The sequence below is a fragment of the Paroedura picta genome, chromosome 2 (genome assembly GCF_049243985.1).
Source record: "Paroedura picta isolate Pp20150507F chromosome 2, Ppicta_v3.0, whole genome shotgun sequence".
In the NCBI taxonomy this organism is placed as follows: domain Eukaryota; kingdom Metazoa; phylum Chordata; class Lepidosauria; order Squamata; family Gekkonidae; genus Paroedura; species Paroedura picta.
This window is the reverse complement of record NC_135370.1, coordinates 166,005,976-166,028,552: the sequence shown is the minus strand read 5'-3', so window position 1 is coordinate 166,028,552 and position 22,577 is coordinate 166,005,976. Positions and strand designations below refer to the sequence as shown.

Below are 22,577 nucleotides of genomic sequence, written 5' to 3'. Positions count from 1 at the left end.
GAGTGCTCCAGTGACCAATTGTAGGGCCATAGTGAGCCTGGGTCCTGTTACTGAGGACTCCTGAGAGGAAAGGCCTTGCCAGGGACTCCCAGTTGTATGATAGCTTAGCCCAGCTAGATGTCAAATGGGCAGAGAGCTCTGACCATCAGGAAGGAATGGAGCCGCAGACAAACCAGGGCTTAGATTCTGAAGTTGTTGCAGGAGCTCCCTGTTATTCTGCTCAGCTTCCAGCTGCAGCTCCCTACCTTGTCAGCCCACCTGAGCCAATTAAGCAATGCGGGCTCTGTGCTGGAAGAGAGCTCTAGTCTAAAAAGAATGGCACATTACCCAGGCAGTTGCTGACTGCAGAAGACTGTCAGTCACCACAGAGCGAGGACCGAGAAGCCGCTGACAGCCTATATTAACTTGAGGCTGGGTTTGTGGACCTGCTCCTTTTGCTGATGCCCTTGGACTACTTGAATGAACCCTGGACTCCCTGGGCTGAATTAAGACATTCGTTGTGTTGTCTGTCCCTTGGCAATGTTTTTGAAATACTGATTCTCTCTGCCTTCCTGTGTCAGCTCATCTGTGACTCTTTCCAGCAGAACCGGAACCTGAGACCAACACAAGAGGTAAAGGAAGCAGCTGGCTCCCCTCCCTTGCCTGCGGGAGATGGCGTGTAGGAAGAGGCTGAGGATGGGACAACTTACCAGCAGCAAGGCCTTTCAGACAGGCCAGCACCTCTTCCATCTGGCTAGCAGGAGAAATACAGATAAGACCGATAATTGGCCCTCATTGAGAGAACATGTTCTTCTTATTGGTGGCAGACCCCCTAGGCAGGACCAATCAAGTAGGGAGTTGTCTGTAAGACATTTGAAGTGATTAGCCCCCATTGGGACAGCACACAATCTGATTTGATTGGCCCTCATTGGGACAGTGCTGTCTCCCTATTGGCAACACCCCCCAGGGAGGGCCAATCAGGTAGCAAATGAGTTGTCAAATTGAGCCTTATTATATATAGTGATATGCATACGAACATTTTTAACATATTTAGCATATCCTTCTGCTGCTCAACCTCTCAGGTTCCTACTCTGCTTGAGCCATTTTATTGTGGCTAAACTAGATAGCGTCACCCCATGCCACTTACAATAGATGTCCAAGTGCATCATGCATAAATCTACCAAAGTCTCATTGAGGCAATATGGCATGAAGCGCACCAGAAGGAATGTCAACCTTCCACCCCTACGTATTCTTTTTGGTATGCTAGGTGCTAATTACAGGATACAACAGACCTCTCACATTTCTTACCTAAAGCCAGGTCCATGCGTATGCTATGGATTCTGCAAGATCATAAAGAGATTGTAGCATGCAATGTCGCAAACAGAATTCTGCTGCCTATTATAGCTTTTGATTTATTTGTATATTTATATCCTGTTTTCCTCAAAAGTCATATCCCAAAGTGGCTCACATGAATAAAGAGATGGGCCCTGCCCACAGGCTTACAGTCTAAAAGACGACATACAAGGGAAGGAATAGGGAAAGGGTAGCTTTTTAAAAAAGGATTCCCTCCCCTCCGGTGGCAAACATATGCTTGAAATGTACACACGAGTAGGTTAGTGCTTAATAAGAAAGAGGAACAACTCAGTAAGATTCCCCACAGTCAGGGTATGCTAGAGCATTGTGTCCCATGCTATAAATAGATCAGGGAAAACATCTTATACAGGTCACAGAATTCTTCTCTTAGCCCAGATGTTTAGGTAGTTAAAATTCAGTAATGAAGTTTCAGGAACAGCTGGGAAGAGCTGACCATCCTAACGAATCCAGTTTGAACAGCAGGCTTGATATAGACCAGCTGCGGCAGCAAGCATCATCCATCGGACAGAATCAGGGTTTCTAGGGCAGGGGTAGTCAACCTGTGGTCCTCCAGGTGTCCATGGACTACAATTCCCATGAGCATGTCAGCATTTGCTGGCAGGGGCTCATGGGAATTGTAGTCCATGAATATCTGGAGGACCACAGGTTGACTACCCCAGACCTCATGAAGTCTACCGGATCATAGAATCATAGAGTTGGAAGGGGCTATACAGGCCATCTAGTCCAATCCCCTGCTCAACGCAGGATCAGCCCAAAGCATCCTAAAGCATCCAAGAAAAGTGTGTATCCAACCTTTGCTTGAAGACTGCCAGTGACTACGGTACATGGCATGGCCCCTTATTACACAGCGTTAACCTGAAGGAAACACCTACAGAGAGAAAACATTCTGAGATGGCCAATTACATGCCAAAGTCTCCTGTGATGTTGATGGGGGGGGGGGGGGGAGAAGAGCAGACAGAATAACTGCCACGATCTTACCTTGCCAGAAAGGAACAAGAGCTCGCTGAACTGCCGGGCTGTCCCATTAATTTGGAGGCTGTAGAAAGGGAAAGCTCAAACTTCCCTGATGATGCCCAGAACTCTTTGCTTTACTTAGTGGGAGGGAGTTCCAGAGCGCGTGCAAAGGTCCCACGGCCCCACTGCATCTGCGTAACGCTAATTTGTAAAGGTTGTAGCTACTTGCTTGTGATTAAACGCAAAAAGCAAATGTAAAGGTAACGTGTGTTTTATTTAGCTTCCAATTTCCTGGGAGGTTAAAGAACTATAATTTGTTCTGGACAACAGAAGAAAATAGGCTGTGCTTACAGATAATTTTCTGCCATATTCTTTCTTCAGGACCACTGTTTTATTGTTGCCCACTCTATTACACGGGATGTACATATCAGGTGTTGTTAAAAGGTCAGTGCCTGTACAATACATTCTACAACTGAGCACCACTTTCCTTAACTGAACAGGCAAAGAGAAAGTACACGGAACATCGGCATCTGGCAGTATTTTTCCCAAAAAAAGTGACTAAAATGGGTTTAGGTTGATTAACACTATTAAATCACATCTAATATTTTGATACTACATGATTTCATTACAGCTATACGGTACAATTATACAAAATGTGTTAACATCAAAGAATACAACCAAAAAAAAATTAAAGAGAGCAAACAAAACCTATATAACTTTTTTTTTCTCTTTACAGGAAAATACTTTTGAAGTATGCATGTAACTGCCCATTCTTTTAAAGAAAATCTACTGCAAGCAAAGTTATCAACCTCCAGAAAAAAAATCACACATAGCATTACTAAGCATATCCCCCAAAAGTGTACAATATGCACACTTAGAAAATACAAAATTAAAAAATTGTAAGCAACAGGTGAGGTTCGTATTTATAAGAATGTGAAAAGTCCAATTTTAGCACTGTTGTAGAAAGAACTGTCTCTGATGCAAGTCCACGAACTGTCTGCCTCCTCCAGATGGGGCCACGCTTTACAAAAACATCATGCTCTCGAAACCAATTACAGAGCAAAATCGAGCATCGTAGCAAAGAAGTCTCAAATGTTTATTTTTTGCTACTTTATCAAAAACAAGTCTTTAGGCATGTGGTTTTTTTTTTTCCTTTTTAAATTCTTTCCTAGAAACAATATATAAAGGGGAGGCTTATTTATTCCCAATCATTCTCCTGTAAGGTAAGATGCTTTTGAGTTCAAAGATCTTTCTCTTCTTGCAGTTTCACTGGTTATTTTTGGCCTTCGCGTGTGTTAAGATGTGAGATTTCAGGTTAGTTGACTGAGCAAACTTCTTATTGCAGCCATCAAAAGGGCACACATAGGGCCTGTCTCCAGTATGAATTCGCACATGTGTGCGCAAATTGAAGTCCAGTGAAAAGCGTTTGCCACATCCTTCGAACGTGCACTGGGGAAGGAAAAAAAAGAAGAGGGTGTTAGCAACACAGTTAAATGAGAAGTGATTTATGCAGCGCCAAATCAGGATCTCACAGGTTAATTTGACTGAAACTAGGATCAAATTCACACTTGGAAAACTGTCTCCCCCACATTCTTGTGCACAGGCTCACAAGCCAATCCATGTGCAAGCTATGCGCCATGCAGATGCCCGGCAGCTATTTCCATGACTTCAGCAGTACCATTTGCAGCCACCGTGGGCCCCCAGAATTGACCCATTTCATTATCAGCAGCGTTTTCCCTTGGCCCAAGGAGCCTTCCTCTTATGCAAGAGGCTCTTCTGATCTTGAGCAAAAGCACTGCTGAGAGCAAAGCAGAGTAATGAACCATTTACCTGCATACACAAGCCAAGTGCTATACAGAAATGACCCCTCTATAGTTCTAGAGACTGTGGTGAAGAGGTTAAGCTGTCAATTATATTACATTAGTGCTTTCATTTAATGTAGTTTCTGACTGTAATTTTTTGGGGGGCAGAGGGGGGATCTACACAAAAACGCAACTGCAATCGATTATGTAGAAACTGCAGCCAATCAAGGTCAGCATGGTCAAAGCACTGTAGAATTTCTTGGGAGTACAGCCATCTTAGCAAAAACCCTTTCTCCTTTGGGGGAAGGTAAAAGGCTGACCTTTGGCACTTGCTGGCCAGTGCTTGCATGTGGCATTTACTCAGGGGTCAAGTACAAGTTCTAAAGTCCATTCAGGATTGACTTCCACTCTAGGAAAACGTGCTCTCTGCTTTTTTTGGGCGTCTCTCCACCATCTGATAATTTAGCATTCTATTTCTCTCATCTTGTTATTCCCCAACAACGCAGGGCTTTTATGCTTGCCAGGTTTAATAACTTCCCATCAGCAGTTATGGCGGGGAGATTTCAGAAGATCCCTTACATACAGAGACACTGCCCATGTAAACAAGGTTCTATAGAAACCATACAGCAGGTTTTTTTTTTTTTTACTGCACCATTTACAATGCCATTCGGGCTAAAGCTCTAGACTCACTCCTAGTTAAATGTATTGGCAACTCTGAAACGCAAGGTATAGTTCCTTCTCTCCAATCAGGATCCAGATACAATTGATAAAGTAGCTAAATTCTTACAAATGGCAATTAAGCTGTGTGAACTTGACAACTAATTGACTGTATTCTGATTTGTTTTATTTTTATGCCAATAAAGGTTGTTGTTGTTGTTTATTTCCACTCTACATCTTTAGCAGCCTTATATAACTAGTGGCCCAGCAAGTGAGCCAGGTGCAACACACAGATATTATAGCCAATGTACTGCTTGAGAATCCACAAAACCATGTGAATTGGAGCTTTCCTAAGCCCCCCTGTGGACTATGCTTGCGTCTGGCATGGTGGCCCTTTTTAAGGAACGGGCGGAACTAATTCCCACAACACTTAACATACATGACCAACTGCCAGTCATAGTAACAGGAAGGCACATTTCGATTACACTCAACACAAGACAGGGTAATCCAGTGATCACCACGTATATCTATAAGGCAAGGTGGCATTGTCCTTCAAGCACCCCGGAAATGTTGCCTACATATATGCACTTCGGAAATGTTGCCTACATATATGCTAACTGACTATAGTTAAGCCCTCCCTGCAATTTATTCTTTTGACAAACAGAAAGGTTATAACGGGATAAGGGAATGAGAAATGCAAACATTAAGAAGGAACAGGAAGTTGTGCATTGAACTGAACCATCGTTCTTTCTAGGAGCTCTCAACATCCCTAGCTTTTGACACTTCACCAGGCACTAGCCACCTCTAACTGAGCTGCATATTTTGCCGACTAGGACCCTGCATGGAAAGCCAGTGCTCTTGTCAACAGCGCATCCACCACAAAAAACAAAAAAAAAAAAAGTGTCCACCTTTTAAAAATAAGAACGTTTTAAAAACAGGACATTCTTAGAGAACCTCAGAGAAAACAAAAAAACAACATACAATTTGCTTATGGTGTTGTCCAGTTTGTCCATCTTGTTCTGGCAAACTAGACAGTATGACTTATCAGGGAAAGACATCCCACACCTACAAAACCTCTGAGGCCTGGCCTGTAGTGGGAAAATGCAGCATGTCAGAAAAGGGAGAAACAATTCTTTAAAAAGAACATACTGCTCTCCATCTATATCAGCTGCCCCCAACAATTAAAAAGCCATCCAGTAGGAGATGCAGCATGCAGATATGCAGGCAGCATCTGAAATGCGCTGTGCTGTGAGTGAGGAGAGGGCAGGTAACAACCATGAAATGACCTTTCAAGCATTATGTTCGGAATCAGTTTTGCGGGTACAGGTCTGCTGGCCCCCAATCCATGTTATTAGTTGAGAAAGACCGAAGTCTCTTGGGTCATAGACTTTTTATTAGAATTGTTCCATTTGAAAATACAGCTTGCTTCACTCTGACCTACTGAGGTAAGGATGAGGCTAGAGTTCATTTTACATCAGCGGTTCTCAACCTTACCTTCGCCGTGACCCCAATGATACTGCTGCGTGTGCAGAAGTGGCCACTGCCATGGCTCCGCCCGCCTCTGCCCGCCGCCACCTGGCGACCCCGGGGAAAGGGCCAAGTGACCCCAAATGGGGTCACGACCCCAGGGTTGAGAACCACTGGTTTACATGCAACCTTACACATCTCCCAGAGTCATCAGGGACAGTCCCAATGAAATGTCATCAGGCAATTCTGAGATCCTACTTCCATAGCATTTAAGATTATTTCCAGCTTTTCACCTGATATGTTTTACCTGAGCAGAGTTTTATCTCAGAGCAGGTGCCCTTCTCTCAAAAATTGTAGCCTGATGCCCTATATGGATGCGGTATCTGTTTTATTTAAGATGATGATGATGAAGTGCAGATTGCCAGATGGAATATAGTGAAAAAGTTACCTGAAAGGGTTTCTCTCCGGTATGAACTAGCTGATGCCGCTTTAGCTTTGAGCTCTCCACAAAGGCTTTGCCGCATTCTGCGCAAACGTGTACTCGTGGCCCGTGAGTGTGCAGATGCTTCCTCATGGCAGAGTTATCCCTGAACATCTTTGTGCAGCCCTTGAAAGAAATGTGAGCGCATTCTTTTAGTCCTCAGGCAAGTTCCAAGGCACGAATCGTAATTGTGTGGCGAAACAGACATAATCCATTTATACTATGCTTCTTTTCTCACTCTGGCCAGGGAAAAATAAAGTATGCCACGGCTGAACAACTATATCCTGCAAAGAATTGGTGGCAGAACAAGACCAAACTGATAGGCAGCTGCAGAAGTATGGGCTGGATCCTTAGCAATGCAGGTTGTGTGGCACCTGTCCTTCTCCCATATAGCTTCTTGCATTCCTCAACGCAAGATGGGTGGACCCATTGGAAGAATATCTGAGCATCTTGTGGGAATCAATGGAAAATTTGAACAACCAAAAGTCCTCCTTTCCCAATGGAAGGAGACTTCATTTTTACGGGTTGAAAAAGCTGTTGTTGGATTATAAAAGGTCTCCCATTAGTATGTCCTACAGTTGATAATGAAAACTCTTATATAGTTACTTTGTTTGCAAAAGGTGACTGACAGCAACAAATCCAGAAATTAGAAAGACTTTTCTAAATTAAAACCACCTATACCGAGATCACTGAGAAAAGAGCAGAATACTGCACACTACTCATCTCCTTAAAATAGGAGTTCAAATTAGCTTCAGGAATTTAGGCATACGGAAAGTGCCACTAGCTCGCTCCTGATTTATCCTGTGAGCGACGCAGCAATGACAACGTCACAACATTTGACTCACTTTGTGAGGACACGCTATCGTTCTCGGAGCATCATCTTCTTTTATTTTTCTTGGCTTCATTCTTATGGGAGAAAGAGAAAACAAACAGCCTTGATTAGTGAAATGAACATACCTGTCTCGGGTCTGAATCACACCTCGCTCATGACCCATCTGCATTACATGGCGCATGCAGGAGCCATAACCAGGCTATATTAGATGGTGCTTTTCACAATGATGCCTCTGACGGGATGCACTGCAATGGCAGCACAGAATGTTTCAGCCGCTCACAACCTAAGCACTCTGCCGTCTCGCTTCTATGAACCACTGTACACTGGGAAGAGCTCCTGGCTTGCAGAGAAGCCTAGGAATAGAAGTCAGAGGCAAGAGAGGGGACATGATAGCCCTCTTTAAGTATTTGAAAGGTTGTCACTTGGAGGAGGGCAGGATGCTGTTCCTGTTGGCTGCAGAGGAGAGGACACGCAGTAATGGGTTTAAACTTCAAGTACAACGATATAGGCTAGATATCAGGAAAAAAGCTTTCACAGTCAAAGTAGTTCAGCAGTGGAATAGGCTGCCTAAGGAGGTGGTGAATTTCCCCTCACTGGCAGTCTTCAAGCAAAGGTTGGATACACACTTTTCTTGGATGCTTTAGGATGCTTTGGGCTGATCCTGCGTTGAGCAGGGGGTTGGACTAGATGGCCTGTGTGGCCCCTTCCAACGCTACGATTCTATAAGAAGGCTAAATGAAGGGAGCGAAAACGAAAGAGATGGAGGACGAGGAAGCTGAAAGTAACTGAATCCCATCACAAGCATATTATACAGCTGAGTGAATTATTATTAAAACGGTGAGTGTGATAGGCTTACTAAGTTTTGTTTATTTTTTAAAAGTTGGATCGTATATTTCATGCAGATAGGCCTATGAAAATTTGGACAGGGGACCACTGAGAAGGAACATGAAGCAGTCCGAAGGGACCACCTCTGTTGTTTCGAGCTTTTCCAATCTTTCCCTTCACTTTTACAAAGCAATCCTCAGAGAAAGACATCTTAGAGAACGAAAGCTGAAACAGGAGCTTATAAAACAGTTTCAGTTCCTAGACATTAGTACTTACTAAAGATCTAAAGGGAGGGGGGAGGGGATATCTATCATCAAGCATGTGATAAGAACAAGAAGCACTCCACCAAATTAAAGAGGCTTCAGTTGAACTCTCCAACCCAAAGGACTATTTCTAGTAGAACTAGGAATGCCCACAACAAAATGGTATTTCTACCAGGACACTGTTCTTACCTTGCAAATTCAGCCAACTGTTTGGGGTCCGAGAGGTCAATGCCCGGGATCCCTCCAGGTGGGAGCTTCTTTCCGGTCATGTACTCCGAGTAGTCCGGCGGCGAGTTCTCTCCGATGATCTGCTCCTCGACCACAGTCTCGTGGTCAATGTCTTTTTTGTCATCTGAAATGAATAGAGCAACCTGAATTTGGATTTAAAATCCACGAAGGACCCACCCCCATCACGAAGCACTGCAATATTAGTTGCAGGCTTTGCATTTCCAGAGCTGTTTTGTTCACATACACCAGGGGTAGTCAAACTGCGGCCCTCCAGATGTCCATGGACTACAATTCCCAGGTGCCCTTGCCAGCATTCGCTGGCGAATGCTGGCAAGGGCTCCTGGGAATTGTAGTCCATGGACATCTGGAGGGCCGCAGTTTGACTACCCCTGACATACACAATAAAAAGCTTGAACTAGAGCTCTATGCAGGGCACAAAATAAATTAAAACCACTGGCAAAAGCTCACTTGTGTTGTCTACTAGATGATCTTAAGGCTCAACAGTTCAGCTACTGAACAAGAGGGAAATTCTCTGGTGTTACAGCATCAACCCCCTTCAGGTCTGCACGCAGCCACTTTCTAAAGAATGACTGCTGCTTACAAGAACCGGTCACATTTAGATTACGCAACACTAACTGTGCGTGCAACAGCAGGTAAATTTAATATGTATTAAAGTACATAAACTGCTAAGAGACAAGATGCTCCAGCTAATGAAGAAGACAATGCATCTGAGCTAGGAGGAGCACAGCGAAAGACACATTATATGAGGCTTGCAACAAGCCTAGATTGTGGAACACCTTAACCATCTGTTTTACGACATCTCTTTGGTAAGGCCTTGGGAGGAGGAGCTGGTCTCATGGCTTAAATGCCACTCAGCACTTGACACCCACTTAGGATGGCTGTCTCGGCTAGCCTGTCTATCCAGCGGCCAGCCAATAACCTTCCATCTCCCATCCCTGACCCCCCCCCTCCTCCTTCCACTTCCCTCTGATGATTGGAGGCTACAGATCCTTGCTCCTGCCGGTGAGTTCCCTGCAGCCTGCAGCCTTTCCAGGTCCTGGGGGAGGGAGGCCATCGGCAGAGTTCTTCCAACCCCCCCCCCCATCTAGCGCCAGTTGTATTCCTGACTGCAACGGGCTTTGCCTTTAGTTTTGCATAAAAGTAATGGCGGCAAATGGGACTGCATGGTGCTGAGGTGAATGCGGGAAAGCCACTGAAGGCTGATGGATGAGTTTTTTAAAATGAGTTCTGTGAGACCACAAGGCTATAAACCTGTTAAAACAAAGGGAACCTCTTCCCACAGAAGAAACCCAGCCACTCATCTTTTTAGCATTCTCAACAGATGGTCTCAAATGTATGCCGAACAGAGCACCTTCCATGTTCCTCCAGCAGACTGTTCCACCAGAACCCAAAAGCCACCCCAAAAGATCCCTTGCCTGAGTTGTGACTTGACAGGCGACTCTGAGAAAGGAAGCTGCATCAGAGCAGAGAAGCTGCAGAGGCAGCAGTTAGGAGATACCAGGAAACGGGGGTAAAAATGACCTAACATCCAAGATATTCCCAGCTACCCCCATCCTCATAATGGAAATGAGATGCTGAAAATGCATTTTTAACTGTCTGAATGTTTTACTCAGTTCTTTTATCTTAACATGCTTTAATAATTATGGTCACAGTTTGATGTACACGGCCATGAGCCGGTTCAGGGAGGACAGTATAGAAATCGAATAAATAATATAATAAGAGCAACCTGATAGGATGCAGGATGGAATGGTAACTACAGAACCCCACACCTAAATAACCAATTGCAGGTGCTTTCCCAACCGGAGGTGCCAAGAACATTTAACTTCAGCCTCAACACAATAATTTTTAAAATGCTGTGGTGTTTAGGCTGCCCTTCTCCTCGTGGTCTTGGGGTGCCTTACATGAGAAATGAAAATCAATACATTATTGTGTGTGTTTTAATTATGCGATGCCATGACAACTCATGCCACTGAGAGATTTCCCAAGTCCTTGGGAAAGCCCTATCAGGCAATCGCCAAGGTGCTCAGAAACGTTATACCGACGCCTACAACTTCTTTCACGCTTATTACGTACAAAAGGCTGTGCTAGAAAAACGGCTTCGAGCCATCAGTTTCTCCCTGCTTCATCTTCAAAACATTTCTTCCAGGAAAAGGAGATGGAAGTATTTAAAAGACGTACATGGAGAGGAGCTCTGATAACATCACGTTTTCACAAATGGCAAATGAATGCATCCCATATTAAATTATTATCAGGAAACTAACGGCAAAGGAAAACAACACCAGACACTGAGACTACTATGCTTTAAAACACGTTTTCTTGTATATAAGGGACAGCTAACACTGAAATCACAAGATGATGCCTCATGAGGACCACTACTGAGGATTGTGTTGGAACAGCCAATATGTCCCAACACAAAGCAACGTGGTATCACTGCTTTAAAACAGGGGTAGTCAACCTGTGGTGGCAGGGGCTCATGGGAATTGTAGTCCATGGTCATCTGGAGGACCAGAGGTTGACTACCCCAGCTTTAAAATGCTCTTCTTATGGATTTCAAATGGATCTCATGGCACGCTTTCTCTCACTTAAACATTTTAAAGAATCCTTCCTTCCGTGTGCCTTTATTCTCACCTCAATAATTGCTATTTAAAATTTCTAGCTTGAGCTGGCAGAGGGTTTATTTTAGTACGGAGGAAAGATGAGTCTAATAAAGGTGCACGGAGAAGACCCTGAACAAATGACACAACAGTGATTCACAAAGGCCTTTCAGAGGCAGGCGTGCCTATTGAGGCCGTAAGACATTCTGGATTTGAGCTGACGAGTAGGCAGCGGGAGTACACCTGACAGACTTGGCAGAGCCATGGGAAAGGAAGCAAAGGTAGTGAACTTGCGTGGAATAAAAAAAACAACAAGGTAACAGGAAGAGACTTCAGAGTAAATATACCATCTTTTCACACAATTGGAATGTGTGGATTTCATCATAATTCGGTGACGTGAGCAATGAGCAGGAACTAAAGCCACAAGGACATAGGATTTCACTTTGGTTACTTTCAAACCATGGAGCAGATCACCTGGATGAGGATGGGATTCTGAAACAGAGACTGCCTTCTTGATTTTCCAGTATGAATTAGAGGTCTATGGATTTAACTAGCACTGGGGATGGATGCAAAGGGACTGTGGGCCTTACCCCCATCCTTCTTCAACAGCCTCCGCTCTCTCATCCCCTGCACCCAGGCGAACTCGCCACAGTGGAGTGGTGAGGATTTTACTCCCCTTCCCTGCTGTGCCTCATGCTGGGTGGCAAGCAGGAAGGAAGAGAAGAACCATTCCTCTTGCTCCATATACACAAGGACAAACCAAGGCTCAGCTTCAGTGGCTGAACTGCTCAGAGATGTCACGGTTATTAGAAAGGTGTACAGTGGGGTATTTTTCTTTCTCTTTCTGTACTCTGTAACCCACCTTGAGCCTTCATGAAAAAGGCAGGCTTAGCCAAAAACATAAGAGAAGCCACGTAGCTCTTTGAGCTATCAATAACTGCAAGTGCGGCTCTCTGTAAACCATGGAGACCTATCACAGGATTCCAGCAAAATTACACTGAGTTGCATTCCAGTCACAGAACATAGCTTCCATGTCTGCACCTTCCAACTGCAGACTATTGGGGATGTTGTCGGACAGCCTTCAAGAAAAGCATGGGTATTACACGGGGTCTGCGGCCTTAAGGTGGAAACTGACCTTCAAAGGGTAGGAGGAGTTTAGACAAAGCACCTTGAATATATCCCATATACAGTGAGCAAAGGAGAAAAATCATTTCCCACTGCAGTCTGCTGGCCTCCCTGAAGTCATACCCCCCAGAAATACCAGTCACAGGATAAGATTGGGAGAGGCATGGGGCTCAGCAGTGAGAGGGAGCAACTGATGGAATTAACTGGCTATCGACAACAACAATGCAATTTACTTGACGTCCAATACCAGAAAACTCAGCCAAAGTACATATGTATAATTTCAGTGATGACAAACTAACCATTTATTACTGCACCATTTGAGGGCAAGCAAGCAAGGAAATCCAGAAGATAATCAACCTCCCCCTTTCAACTGGAGAATTCTCAGAGAGAGACTGAAGGAGGCAGTGGTATGGCCTGTTTGGTGTAGTGGGTAGGAGTGTCAGCTGGGTGACCTTGGGCTCGCCACAGCACTGATAAAGCTGTTCTGACTGAGCAGTGATATCAGGGCTCTCAGCCTCACCTGCCTCACAGGGCATCTGTTGTGGGAAGAGGAAAGGGAAGGCGACTGTAAACCACTTTGAGACTCCTTTGGGTAGAGAAAAGCGGCATATAAGAACCAACACTTTGGATTTGCGGGAGCAAATCACCTTTGGATTTGCGGGAGCCTGCCAGCTACTGCTATCTTGCACTTGGCATTTCTAAGGTGGTGGAAAGAGCTGTCATAGACCAACTGATAGCATTCCTGGAGGAAGCTTTGAACCTAGTCCCAGCCTAGTCAGGTTTCCGGCCTGGCCATGGGGTTGAGACACTGGTCGCCCTGATGGATTACCTCTACTGCCAGCTGGACCGAGGGGGTCAGCGCTGCTAATACTTCTTGACTTCTCAGCAGTGTTTGACATAGACCATGAGTTAGTAGGCTGCCACCTCACTGACACCGGGATATGAGGGACAGCCTTTCAATGGCTGATCTCCTTTCTTTGGGGTTGCCAACACAGGGTAGCAGTAGGAGACAACCAATCACATTGCTGGCAACTCCCATTGTGAACATTAAACTGAAGTGACAAAACAAATTGTTCCCATTACCGTACTATGAAAGTTGTGCAAGTTCTTACTGTTTAAAAATGTTATCCCTTTCTAGCCAAGATGTTATATTGTATGATACTGAGTTCCAATGTAAACTGCCCTGAGCAGCAAAGGGAGGTCAGTATATAAATATAATAAAATAAATATTTAATATGCTTTGGTTAATACCATGCCCCTGCTTAAGGACAGTTAATTTCAATCTTGTTTTATTCTTTGATAGGTGATTCACTGAATTGTGTATAGATGCCACTGTAGGATTAACTACAATTTGCAACTTAATTCTAACACCGTGCTGTACAAAGTGTGATCTGAATTTGCCTGAATTCACACTTCGGACTACTTGGCTATCACCTATTTTGACACTGTAAGGAATAAATGTTGAACCTTATCTTATTTCCTGTAATGTCTGGTGTCAAGGCATTCCTGTCATACGCCTGGCCTAGGCTAGTTATGCAAAACTGGTGGCCTACGAAGCGTAGCTGTACTCTGAAGGGGAAAACCAAGACAACCGTAAAGCAAGCTGTGTGTTATTTCAAACAATAGGGTTGGTGGACCTCTCAGGAGCTGCTTGATTACACAGAATGTCAGAGTAAGTTATGGGTGTATAACCAAATTATCCTTCTGCAGAGAAAGCTATTGCAAGTGATATATGCAACAAGGCCTAAAATGTTGCAGATACCAGCTGAAAAAAATGTCACTGATCCTAATGGTTTCTCGAGAACTGGGCCCAAAGCCAGTTTATTTTACTTCAGTCCCCATTAAATGCAGTATTAGTTTCTGCACAAACACCTTGCTGGCCACTTGAGAATCTAAACAAACCCCATGATAGTGCTTGTTCTCCGACTTTCGGTCAAGCTCTGGTTATCTGCATTTTCATTTGCTTCTGGGCCATACAAACCTTCACTTTGACACAACTCCTTAATAGGAACAAAACAGAGAAACATTTGTTACCCATATCATGCACACAATACTGTCTGCGGATCACAGTGTTTCCCAACTCATAGGGCTCAGAAAGTGGATTGCAGGCCAGCTCTCCCTAATGCTCCCCCCCCCTGCCCTCTCTATTATATTTGCATGTATTTTGGAAACAAAGATCTGACCCCGGAAACAGTATCTTCCATATCATAAATTAGTTGGTATCTTCCCTTCATTGTGGTAGGCAGGGTTATCAAGACAGACACGTTCAAAGGCTGGCATGAAACTTCCATATGCAAACGTGTTTGTTGGAATTCCTCTTGCCTGGAGTTCAAAGAGGGAAAAGCTGTGTCCTTTGTGCAATATTTGTTGATTTCTCAAAAACATAGGTTAGCCACTGTAGAAAACGGAACACTGAGCTAATGGGAGCCAAGGTCATATTTTGCCAAGGGCACCAAAATAACATGGGCCAGCCCTAGATAGGTCCCGATACCAACGAAATTTGGATTTGTGGGTTGCCAAACCAAAAAGGCTGAAAGCCACTAGCTTAGATATCATATTATCTGAACTGTTTCTTTGTAAGCACAGAAATTAAAGTGCAATAAGATATAGAGCAATTTTAAAAATTGATTCACATGATATTTTAGAGAGATTAGACAAAACAAAATTGGGGTGGCGGCGGCTGGGTACTGCTGCTATCCCAGTATTTTAGTGATATTTATACTCCCTGGCTCTCCATTGCCTTTTTATTTCAAGATCCAGGAGTCATGTGAAACCTATTACCATTACAATTCTGTAAGACAGCAGACCCCTTATAAAAGTTTTCTTGATTTGCAGCACTATATTAGGAAGGAAGAAGTCACGTAACGCATACAATTACACAGGAATGTTCTTACGTGCATTGTAGGAATATCAGCGTAGAACTGGACAAAACTGTACTGCTTCAGCAGAGTGGATAAAAATCAGGCTTCTAAAAAAGTGTCCCTTTTAAATAATATTCTAGTTTAAAGAGAAATCTGAGTATAAGCATGTTACAGTGTACATTTATAAAATCGTTTTTTATTTATTTAGATTTGTAATTCTGAAAAATAATCTTATAAGAAAGTAGTTATTGCACTTATTCTTGGTTTGCTATTGCAGGGGTAGTCAACCTGTTTTCCTCCAGATGTCCATGGACTACAATTCCCATGAGCCCCTGCCAGCGTTTGCTGGCAGGGGCTCATGGGAATTGTAGTCCATGGACATCTGGAGGACCACAGGTTGGCTACCCCTGCTCTATTGGACAGAGAACAGAACTTCAGAGATACCAGTCTCTCAAGATCTACGCCCTTACAACCCTTCAGAACTACCAGCCCTTGTTTTCTGGAACATTCTGGATATTGACAGCTGAACACTATGCATTTGTACTTTGCGCAATCTCACTTTGTTTGATGTCATGTCAAGCGTTCATAAACCTGCAGTTTACACCATTCAGTAAGTGATCTTGTTTCATGTCCTGATTGCATATAAAGGAATACCCATCAACTACACTGTACAAATCTTGAATTATGCTATAAGGGTATATGTTACAATGGGGTTCAAAAATTTGTTCCTGGTGACTTTTTGGGTCCAACCTGGCCTATTCCATTAAAGCACTACTTTACAAAAATGACTAAAATGCCAATATAAGGAACTTTGACACGTTGACTATAAAAGCTCCTATTGTCCTTGTAGTAATAAGCTAAAAGCAATAGCAAATTTGTAAAATATTAATGCTTATACAAACTTTTTTTTTTTTGCCAAAGAGGCATATAATCTGTTTAGAACATACAGTTTACGGCACTGAAAGATCCAAGTTCTTACCTATTTTTACAGATGAGGTTAAGGGGAACATTATTCAACATGAAAAATTATAATAGTAACAAAGAATAGAGATAAAATTTGAAATATCAACATTCTCAATTTTTTTTTACGATTTGAAGGAATCCATAGAAAGGCATGGAAGGTATCCAAAATGCTTCAGAGCTGTACTCAAATGTGATACAACTGCAAGCATTCTTCTTGTGGTGATCCCCCCTCTGAAATATTGGGAATTGATTCTGAACTTTATGCAGTCAGAGGCGGTCAGTTGAACGCACCTGCTGTGTGATGTAAAAGGGCAGACTTGAATCACCACCAGCAGCTTAAGAAAACGAGGTTCCATCCCTGATCTGTTCCCAGAGATCAGCTTTCAAGGAGTCCCCTTGTTCCTCAAAGAGCTGTCAGTGATCGACCCATCTTATTTTAGAACTTTCCCCTTCGCTATCCAAGCACCCAGTAAATACCAGCTTAAATAAGAGAGAAATCTAAAACCTGGAAACTGGTTGACAGTCCATCAATATTACAGTGCAGTCCTGCATCGACTGGCCAGAAGGCCAGCCCTATTAGTTCCCAGCAGAGCTCCAGTGGCACCCTTTAAAGACTAACCCAACATACATTAATTTTTTTAGGGTGCCATTGTGATATGCTGCTGGCCCAAAAAGCAAGTCCCCTCTGGGGATCCCAGGGCTGCACTATTAACTCTTGGGGAAGGACTCCCTCCTACTTATGGGACGGGCCTCAGCACGGAGGGAGTCCTCGCGACATAACCGTCTAGCTTTCCCTGCCGCCTCTGACACCACCCACTGCCCTTGGAGATCCGCTCCGGACCCGTGTGGGGCCAGGAAAGAGAGATCTCTCCGGAGACAACGCTTGGGGGGGTGGGTGGCGGGGAGAAGAAGGGAGAGGCAACGAGGAAGCAGGAAGGGCGCGGGATCCCGGCGGGGCGACCCGGGAGACTCCGAGGCCAGCGAGGGGCGCGAGAGGCGGGATGCACCCGAGAGTAAGCGGGGAGAGAGAGAGAGAGAAAGGGGCGCCTCAGAGAGACGGGGCGGGTGTGGAACTATTAATATTCTAGCATAGAAAACGATGAAGAGGGCGTGAGGAAGGACAGGCGGCCCCCCACCAGGGGAGGGGCGCTGGCTGTGAGGAGACGCCTGACACACAATGTGAGGGGAAGGGGGGGCCAAGCCGAGCGCTCTCGCCGCGTGCCTGCCCCGCCTCCCTCCCTCTCTCCCTTCCCCTCCTCCCCCTGCTGCAGAAACTACGCCATTGCGGCCTAGTCCGGGAGAGAGCGTCAGCCGGGGAGGGAGGGAGGGGAGCGGGGGGCAGGGAGGAGGAGAGAGGGAGGGAAGGAGCGCGCGCGCTGGCCGCCCTCCTCCTCCTCCTCCTCCTCCTGCTGCTCTCCCTCGCGGCCGCCATCTTGGTGGCGCCGCCGCCATCTTTCTTTCCTTTTCTCCCCCCCTGCCGGAGGGAGCCGGGCAATCAGGAAAGGGAGCAGCGCAGACCCCGCCATCTTTTCGGGGGAAGCCGCCATACTTGCCCTGGCGAGATGAACATGGCGGCGCCCATCACACACCTCCCAACATGGCCTCCCTTCAAAACAAAACGGGGCTGGAGGCGCCCGCCGAGCCTCCCCCCGGCGCCGCCGCCTCCCCCGCCCCCCGCCGCGCGGTGCCCCGGCCGGCCGGCCCGCTCCACTTACCCGAGGCCCACATGGTGACCGAGAACTCCCCCTCCAGGGTCTTGATCTGCACCTGCTTCTGCTCCCATTTCCTGCCGCCGCCGCCGCCCCCCTCGGCCCCGCCGCCGCCCGCCAGGTAACTCTTCTTGCTGCTCTTCTTGCCGCTGCCGCCGCCCTTCTTCACGCGGCCGCCGCAGCCCGAGGACGAGCCGCCTCCCCCGCCGCCGGCGCCCTTGCTGCCGGCCGCCGCCACGGTGACCAGGGTCTGCTCGATGTACTCGTCCTCGCCGGCCGGGGCCGGCACGGGGATGAGGATCTGGTCCTCGAAGCCGTCGTCGGCGCGCAGGCCGTCCGAGTCGTCGCCGCCCACCACCTCCTCGCGGGTCTGCACCAGGATCACCTCCTGGTGGTGCGGGTGGTGGTGCAGGTGGAGCTGGCCGCCGCCGGGCCCCACCACGCCGCCGCCGCCCCCGCTGGGGTCGCCGTCGGTGACGAGCGGCTGGAGGGCGATCATGGGCGGGTGGTGGTGGTGGTGGTGATGGTGGTGGTGGCGGCGGCGGTGGGGCGGGTGGTGCGGGCCGCAGTCCTCGCAGCACTCGTCGTCGTCGTCGTCTTCGTCCTCCTCGTCGTCGTCGTCCTCCTCGCCGCCCACCACGGTGGTCTCGATGGTCTCCACCGGGATGGTCTCCACCTCGATCTCGTGCAGCTCCACGATCTCGGCCGGCATCTCCGAGCCGTCGGTGGCGATGTAGAGGGTATCGCCCGAGGCCATGGCGGCGGGGGAAGGGGCAGCCCCCGGCAGCTGGCGGCCTCCGCGCCTCGGCCCGACGCCGGCGGGGCTGCGCTCGCTCCGACGCCTTCGCCCGCTTCGCCTCCTACGCCGCCGCCGCCGCCTCCCCCTTCCACCCCAGCACCAGCGCCGCCTCGTCGGCAGGGAGGGTGGGAGGCAGGCAGGCAAGCAGCAGCAGCCACCACCGCCGCTGCCGCCAAATCCCGCCTCGCGAGACTTCCGCCGCTAACGCCGAGAGAGACAGACACCCCAATCCGCCCTCACCCGCCATCCAGGCCAGCGGAGGCCACCGCGGCCCGAGGGCCACGCCCACCCCCCTCCGACGCCAGCCAATCGCCGCAACGGACTCTAACGAAAGCCGCTTGCTCCAATCCGTCTCCGCGGCTCGGGCCAATGGACGAGCCGGCCGTCTCGCTTTCCCTCCACCCCTTTTTTTTGCTTTCCCCCTATCGCATAGAAACTCCGGCCTGGCGGGACACGCCCCCTTCCTTGATCCCGTCTGCCTTTTATCATTCGCTCACGACTAAATGATTCCTTCGCTCCGGACAGCCGTTGCCGCGTTGGCCCCGCCCACCATTCGTGAGGGAAAACGGCTCGCGGCGGCCGTTGGCGGGAGGCCGTTGGCGTCGCTCGGCGGGAGCTTTCCGGACCCCGGGTCGGTCCTGGGGCGTGAGGGAGGCGCCGTCGCTGCGGCGTGAGGTTTCAATTTGAACCCGAGGGTGGGGGCGGGATAAGTCAACGCCATCTTTCTTTCTCTGTCGCCCTTCCCTGGCTCCCTCAGTCTAGGCGCAGTTCTGCGTCTCCCTGGTAAGCGTCGGGGAGGGCGATGGGCAGGCAGATTACTTCAGTGCGAAAAGCGGCGGTCGCCCCTGGTTTCTCTCCTTCGGGAAGGTTTCCCGACGATGCTACCAGGGACTGGCGCTTCTTGCTGAGGTATCGTGTCCCTCCCCAAATCCTCCCGGTCTTGCTCCACCCGGCCGCCGTTTTGCACTGCGCTTTCCCTGCATGTGGAGGCGACCGACTCAACTGCGAAGGGAATCCTAAAGCTCGTGCTGGAATCGGTGCCCTTCGTCTTTAAGGTACCACCGGACTCCCGGTTTGCTTTCGCTACAATAGGAGCGATGGCTCTCTGCCCGCCCTTCCTCGCACTTCTCTGGCGCTGCAGCAAGGTGCATAGCAGTTGAAGTCTAAAGCTGTCACTTGGAGGGTTATGGTAAGCATGAGTTGAGTGATGTGGAAGGAAACCGTTTATTAGCAGATGCCATCATGGCTGCTGTTGGCATGTTTAACTTTAATCTGTGTGTGTGTGTGTGTGTTTTTTCTCTTTTGCACCCTAAAATGCTTTCCAGCATTCAAAATATGTGGCCTCCAATTCTAAATGTACATTCTTCCTGGAAAAGCTTATTGGGGGGGGGGGGGATGCTTGCTTTTGTATCTGTAAGGTGTTCCCAGGTTTTTAATAAACGATTGGGTGACTATCCGGAGGTGGCTTAAATTTAGGAAATCTTCTGGCAAATAATAAGAGGCTGTTACTTATCTTCTTTCCAGGATTCTGTCATCACTGGGTGTGCATTTGCAAGGGTAGAAATGTTGGGTGAATTGGCTTTCCACATAATCCAATGTTGTACTGTCTCTAGAGAAATAAAGACAGTGTTACGCCTGCAGGACTGTGCCAGAGCCAGTGAGGCAACACCCTATCCTATATGGCTACAGAACCAGCAGTGATCTGTGGGAACACTCGTACTTACTGCTGGCATTGTTGTGATGGAAGATTTACTGCAAAAAAGATTTAGGGTGGACAGCATTAACAGTGTAGTAAATAATGGCTGCAGAGATTGCTGTTTAAGAGGAAATAGCTTCCTGTGGTCCAATCATAAAGAGATACTGTTTGGTTAAATTGTAAGAAGCTTTTAAAGTTTGTTCCTGAGCAGGTTTTTAGGAATATAGAGCTAATAGAGATAACAAGTTTAGTTTGAAACTCCCCCGGTTAAATAAATGGGTCTTCTAAGGCTTAGTCAAACTCTCTGCTTGGTGCACTGTACTTGGTGCACTCTGTGATTAATTATTTTGGACATTTTCATTCTGTAACATTTATTTACCTTCAGTTTGTGTGTAGCAATTCTCAGGGAAAGAGTCCTGTCAATGGTGTTCTTCTCAAACATAGACACTAAAAAAGTTGCCTATTTTAATTCCAGTTTTTGTGTTTTGACTACTCCTGTAAAATGCTAAGAAATGCAAAATTAAAAACTGATATCCCTCAGAAGATCTACAGCATTAGTTAAAAAAGAGATCACACGCAGGTTCACCAGGACAGTAGACAGGGTAAGTTGGGAGGTATGAAAGATAGCTGACAAATATCTTGTGTACTGTTCCTCATAGTTTTTGAATTGCTGTCACTTGATTTTTGGAGGGGAAAGTGTCAGAGAGACTATAAGCAAGACACCAACTTGCCATTGCATTTGCTGAGGCAAGTAACAGTGCACATTTAAGGAAAGCATTAGAATTCAAAGAAAGATTAAAGGTAAAGGTATCCCCTGTGCAAGCACTTTTCTCTACCCAAAGGAGGCTCAAAGTGGCTTACAGTCGCCTTTCCTCTCCCCACAACAGACACCCTGTGAGGTGGGTGTGGCTGAGAGAGCCCTGATATCACTGCTCAATCAGAACAGTTTTATCAGTGCTGCGGGGAGCCCAAGGTCACCCGGCTGGCTGCATGTGGGGGAGTGCAGAATCGAACCTGGCTGCAAAACCCAAGAAAAATTGTTAGCTGCAAACCCACAACATCATTTTTTCAATTTTCATTGCATTTTGCACCAAGGAACTGTGCAGTAGAACATTGAAGATGGATAATATGATGAGGGTAGTATTAAACTCCAAACAACCATAAGCAATTGAACAGTGTTCTGGAGGAAAGCATGATCCGACATGAGGTACCATATCACACTGAAGTGCGATGGTTACATCGTGGAGCTGTATTGAAATATTTCTATGAACTATGAAGTGGAATCCGGATATTTATGGATAGGAAAGGGAAGGCTATCCCTGAATTACAAGATAATGAATGTCTTTAAGATCTTGCTTTTATGGTGGATATTACAGAACGCCTGAACTGTCTCAACACAAAGAGGCAGGGTCACAAGAAAGTTGTAAAAGAATTTTATAATAATATTTGTGCCTTTGAGGTGAAGCTTCAACTGGGAAATGCAACTTCAAGATAATAATTTGGTGTACTTTCCCATCCTGAAATCATTATCTTGTGATCATATATTCACAGAGAAATGCAGGAGAAAATTTTCTGAACTAAAAAATGCATTCCAAGACAGGGTTTCTGACTTCAGATACTTAGACAGGGATTTTGGAATTTTCAAGTAATTGATCTGCAGTGTGATGTTGTACTGAAGGGTAGGTTTTCTGAAGTGGACCTTAGTAAATTTTATCAGTTTTTGGGTCCAAATTATCACCAACTTACAGCTTTTGCTTCTAAAATTCTGTCTATGTTAGGGGCAATATACATCTGTGAACAGCTCTTTTCTGTAATGAATGTCAATAAATCAAAATTACATTCTCAGTTTAGAGATATACACCTCAACAGCATACTCAGGATTGCTGCAGCACAGATATTGACTTCAGATTTTGATGCAGTAATTCAAAGCAAGAGATTTCAGTTCTC

General features: G+C 46.5%; 1 protein-coding gene across 2 annotated transcripts; it reads right to left on the bottom strand.

The window, feature by feature from the left end:
• Positions 1–2,562: 2,562 nt before the first annotated feature.
• YY1 (YY1 transcription factor) lies at positions 2,563–19,189 on the bottom strand. Of its 2 annotated transcripts, none has more exons than XM_077323673.1 (5): positions 18,142–19,189; positions 8,824–8,986; positions 7,560–7,620; positions 6,682–6,840; positions 2,563–3,756 (listed from the first exon to the last, which is right to left on the bottom strand). In XM_077323673.1, exons 1-5 carry the CDS (start codon positions 18,890–18,892, stop codon positions 3,574–3,576), a joined length of 1,317 nt encoding a protein of 438 aa, XP_077179788.1. In that variant the 5' UTR covers positions 18,893–19,189; the 3' UTR covers positions 2,563–3,573. The 2 variants fall into 2 exon arrangements, with proteins under 2 accessions (XP_077179788.1, XP_077179789.1); XM_077323674.1 differs by having other exon boundaries at positions 8,824–8,974; positions 18,142–19,188.
• Positions 19,190–22,577: the final 3,388 nt, after the last annotated feature.

Coding starts and splice junctions, on each gene's coding strand:
- YY1 (XM_077323673.1), bottom strand. CDS start 18,892: ATGGCCTCGGGCGATACCCTCTACATCGCCACCGACGGCTCGGAGATG. Junction 8,987..18,141: donor GGTCACCATGTGGGCCTCGG/GTAAGTGGAGCG, acceptor TATTCATTTCAG/ATGACAAAAAAGACATTGAC. Junction 6,841..7,559: donor CGATAGCGTGTCCTCACAAA/GTGAGTCAAATG, acceptor ATTTCTTTCAAG/GGCTGCACAAAGATGTTCAG.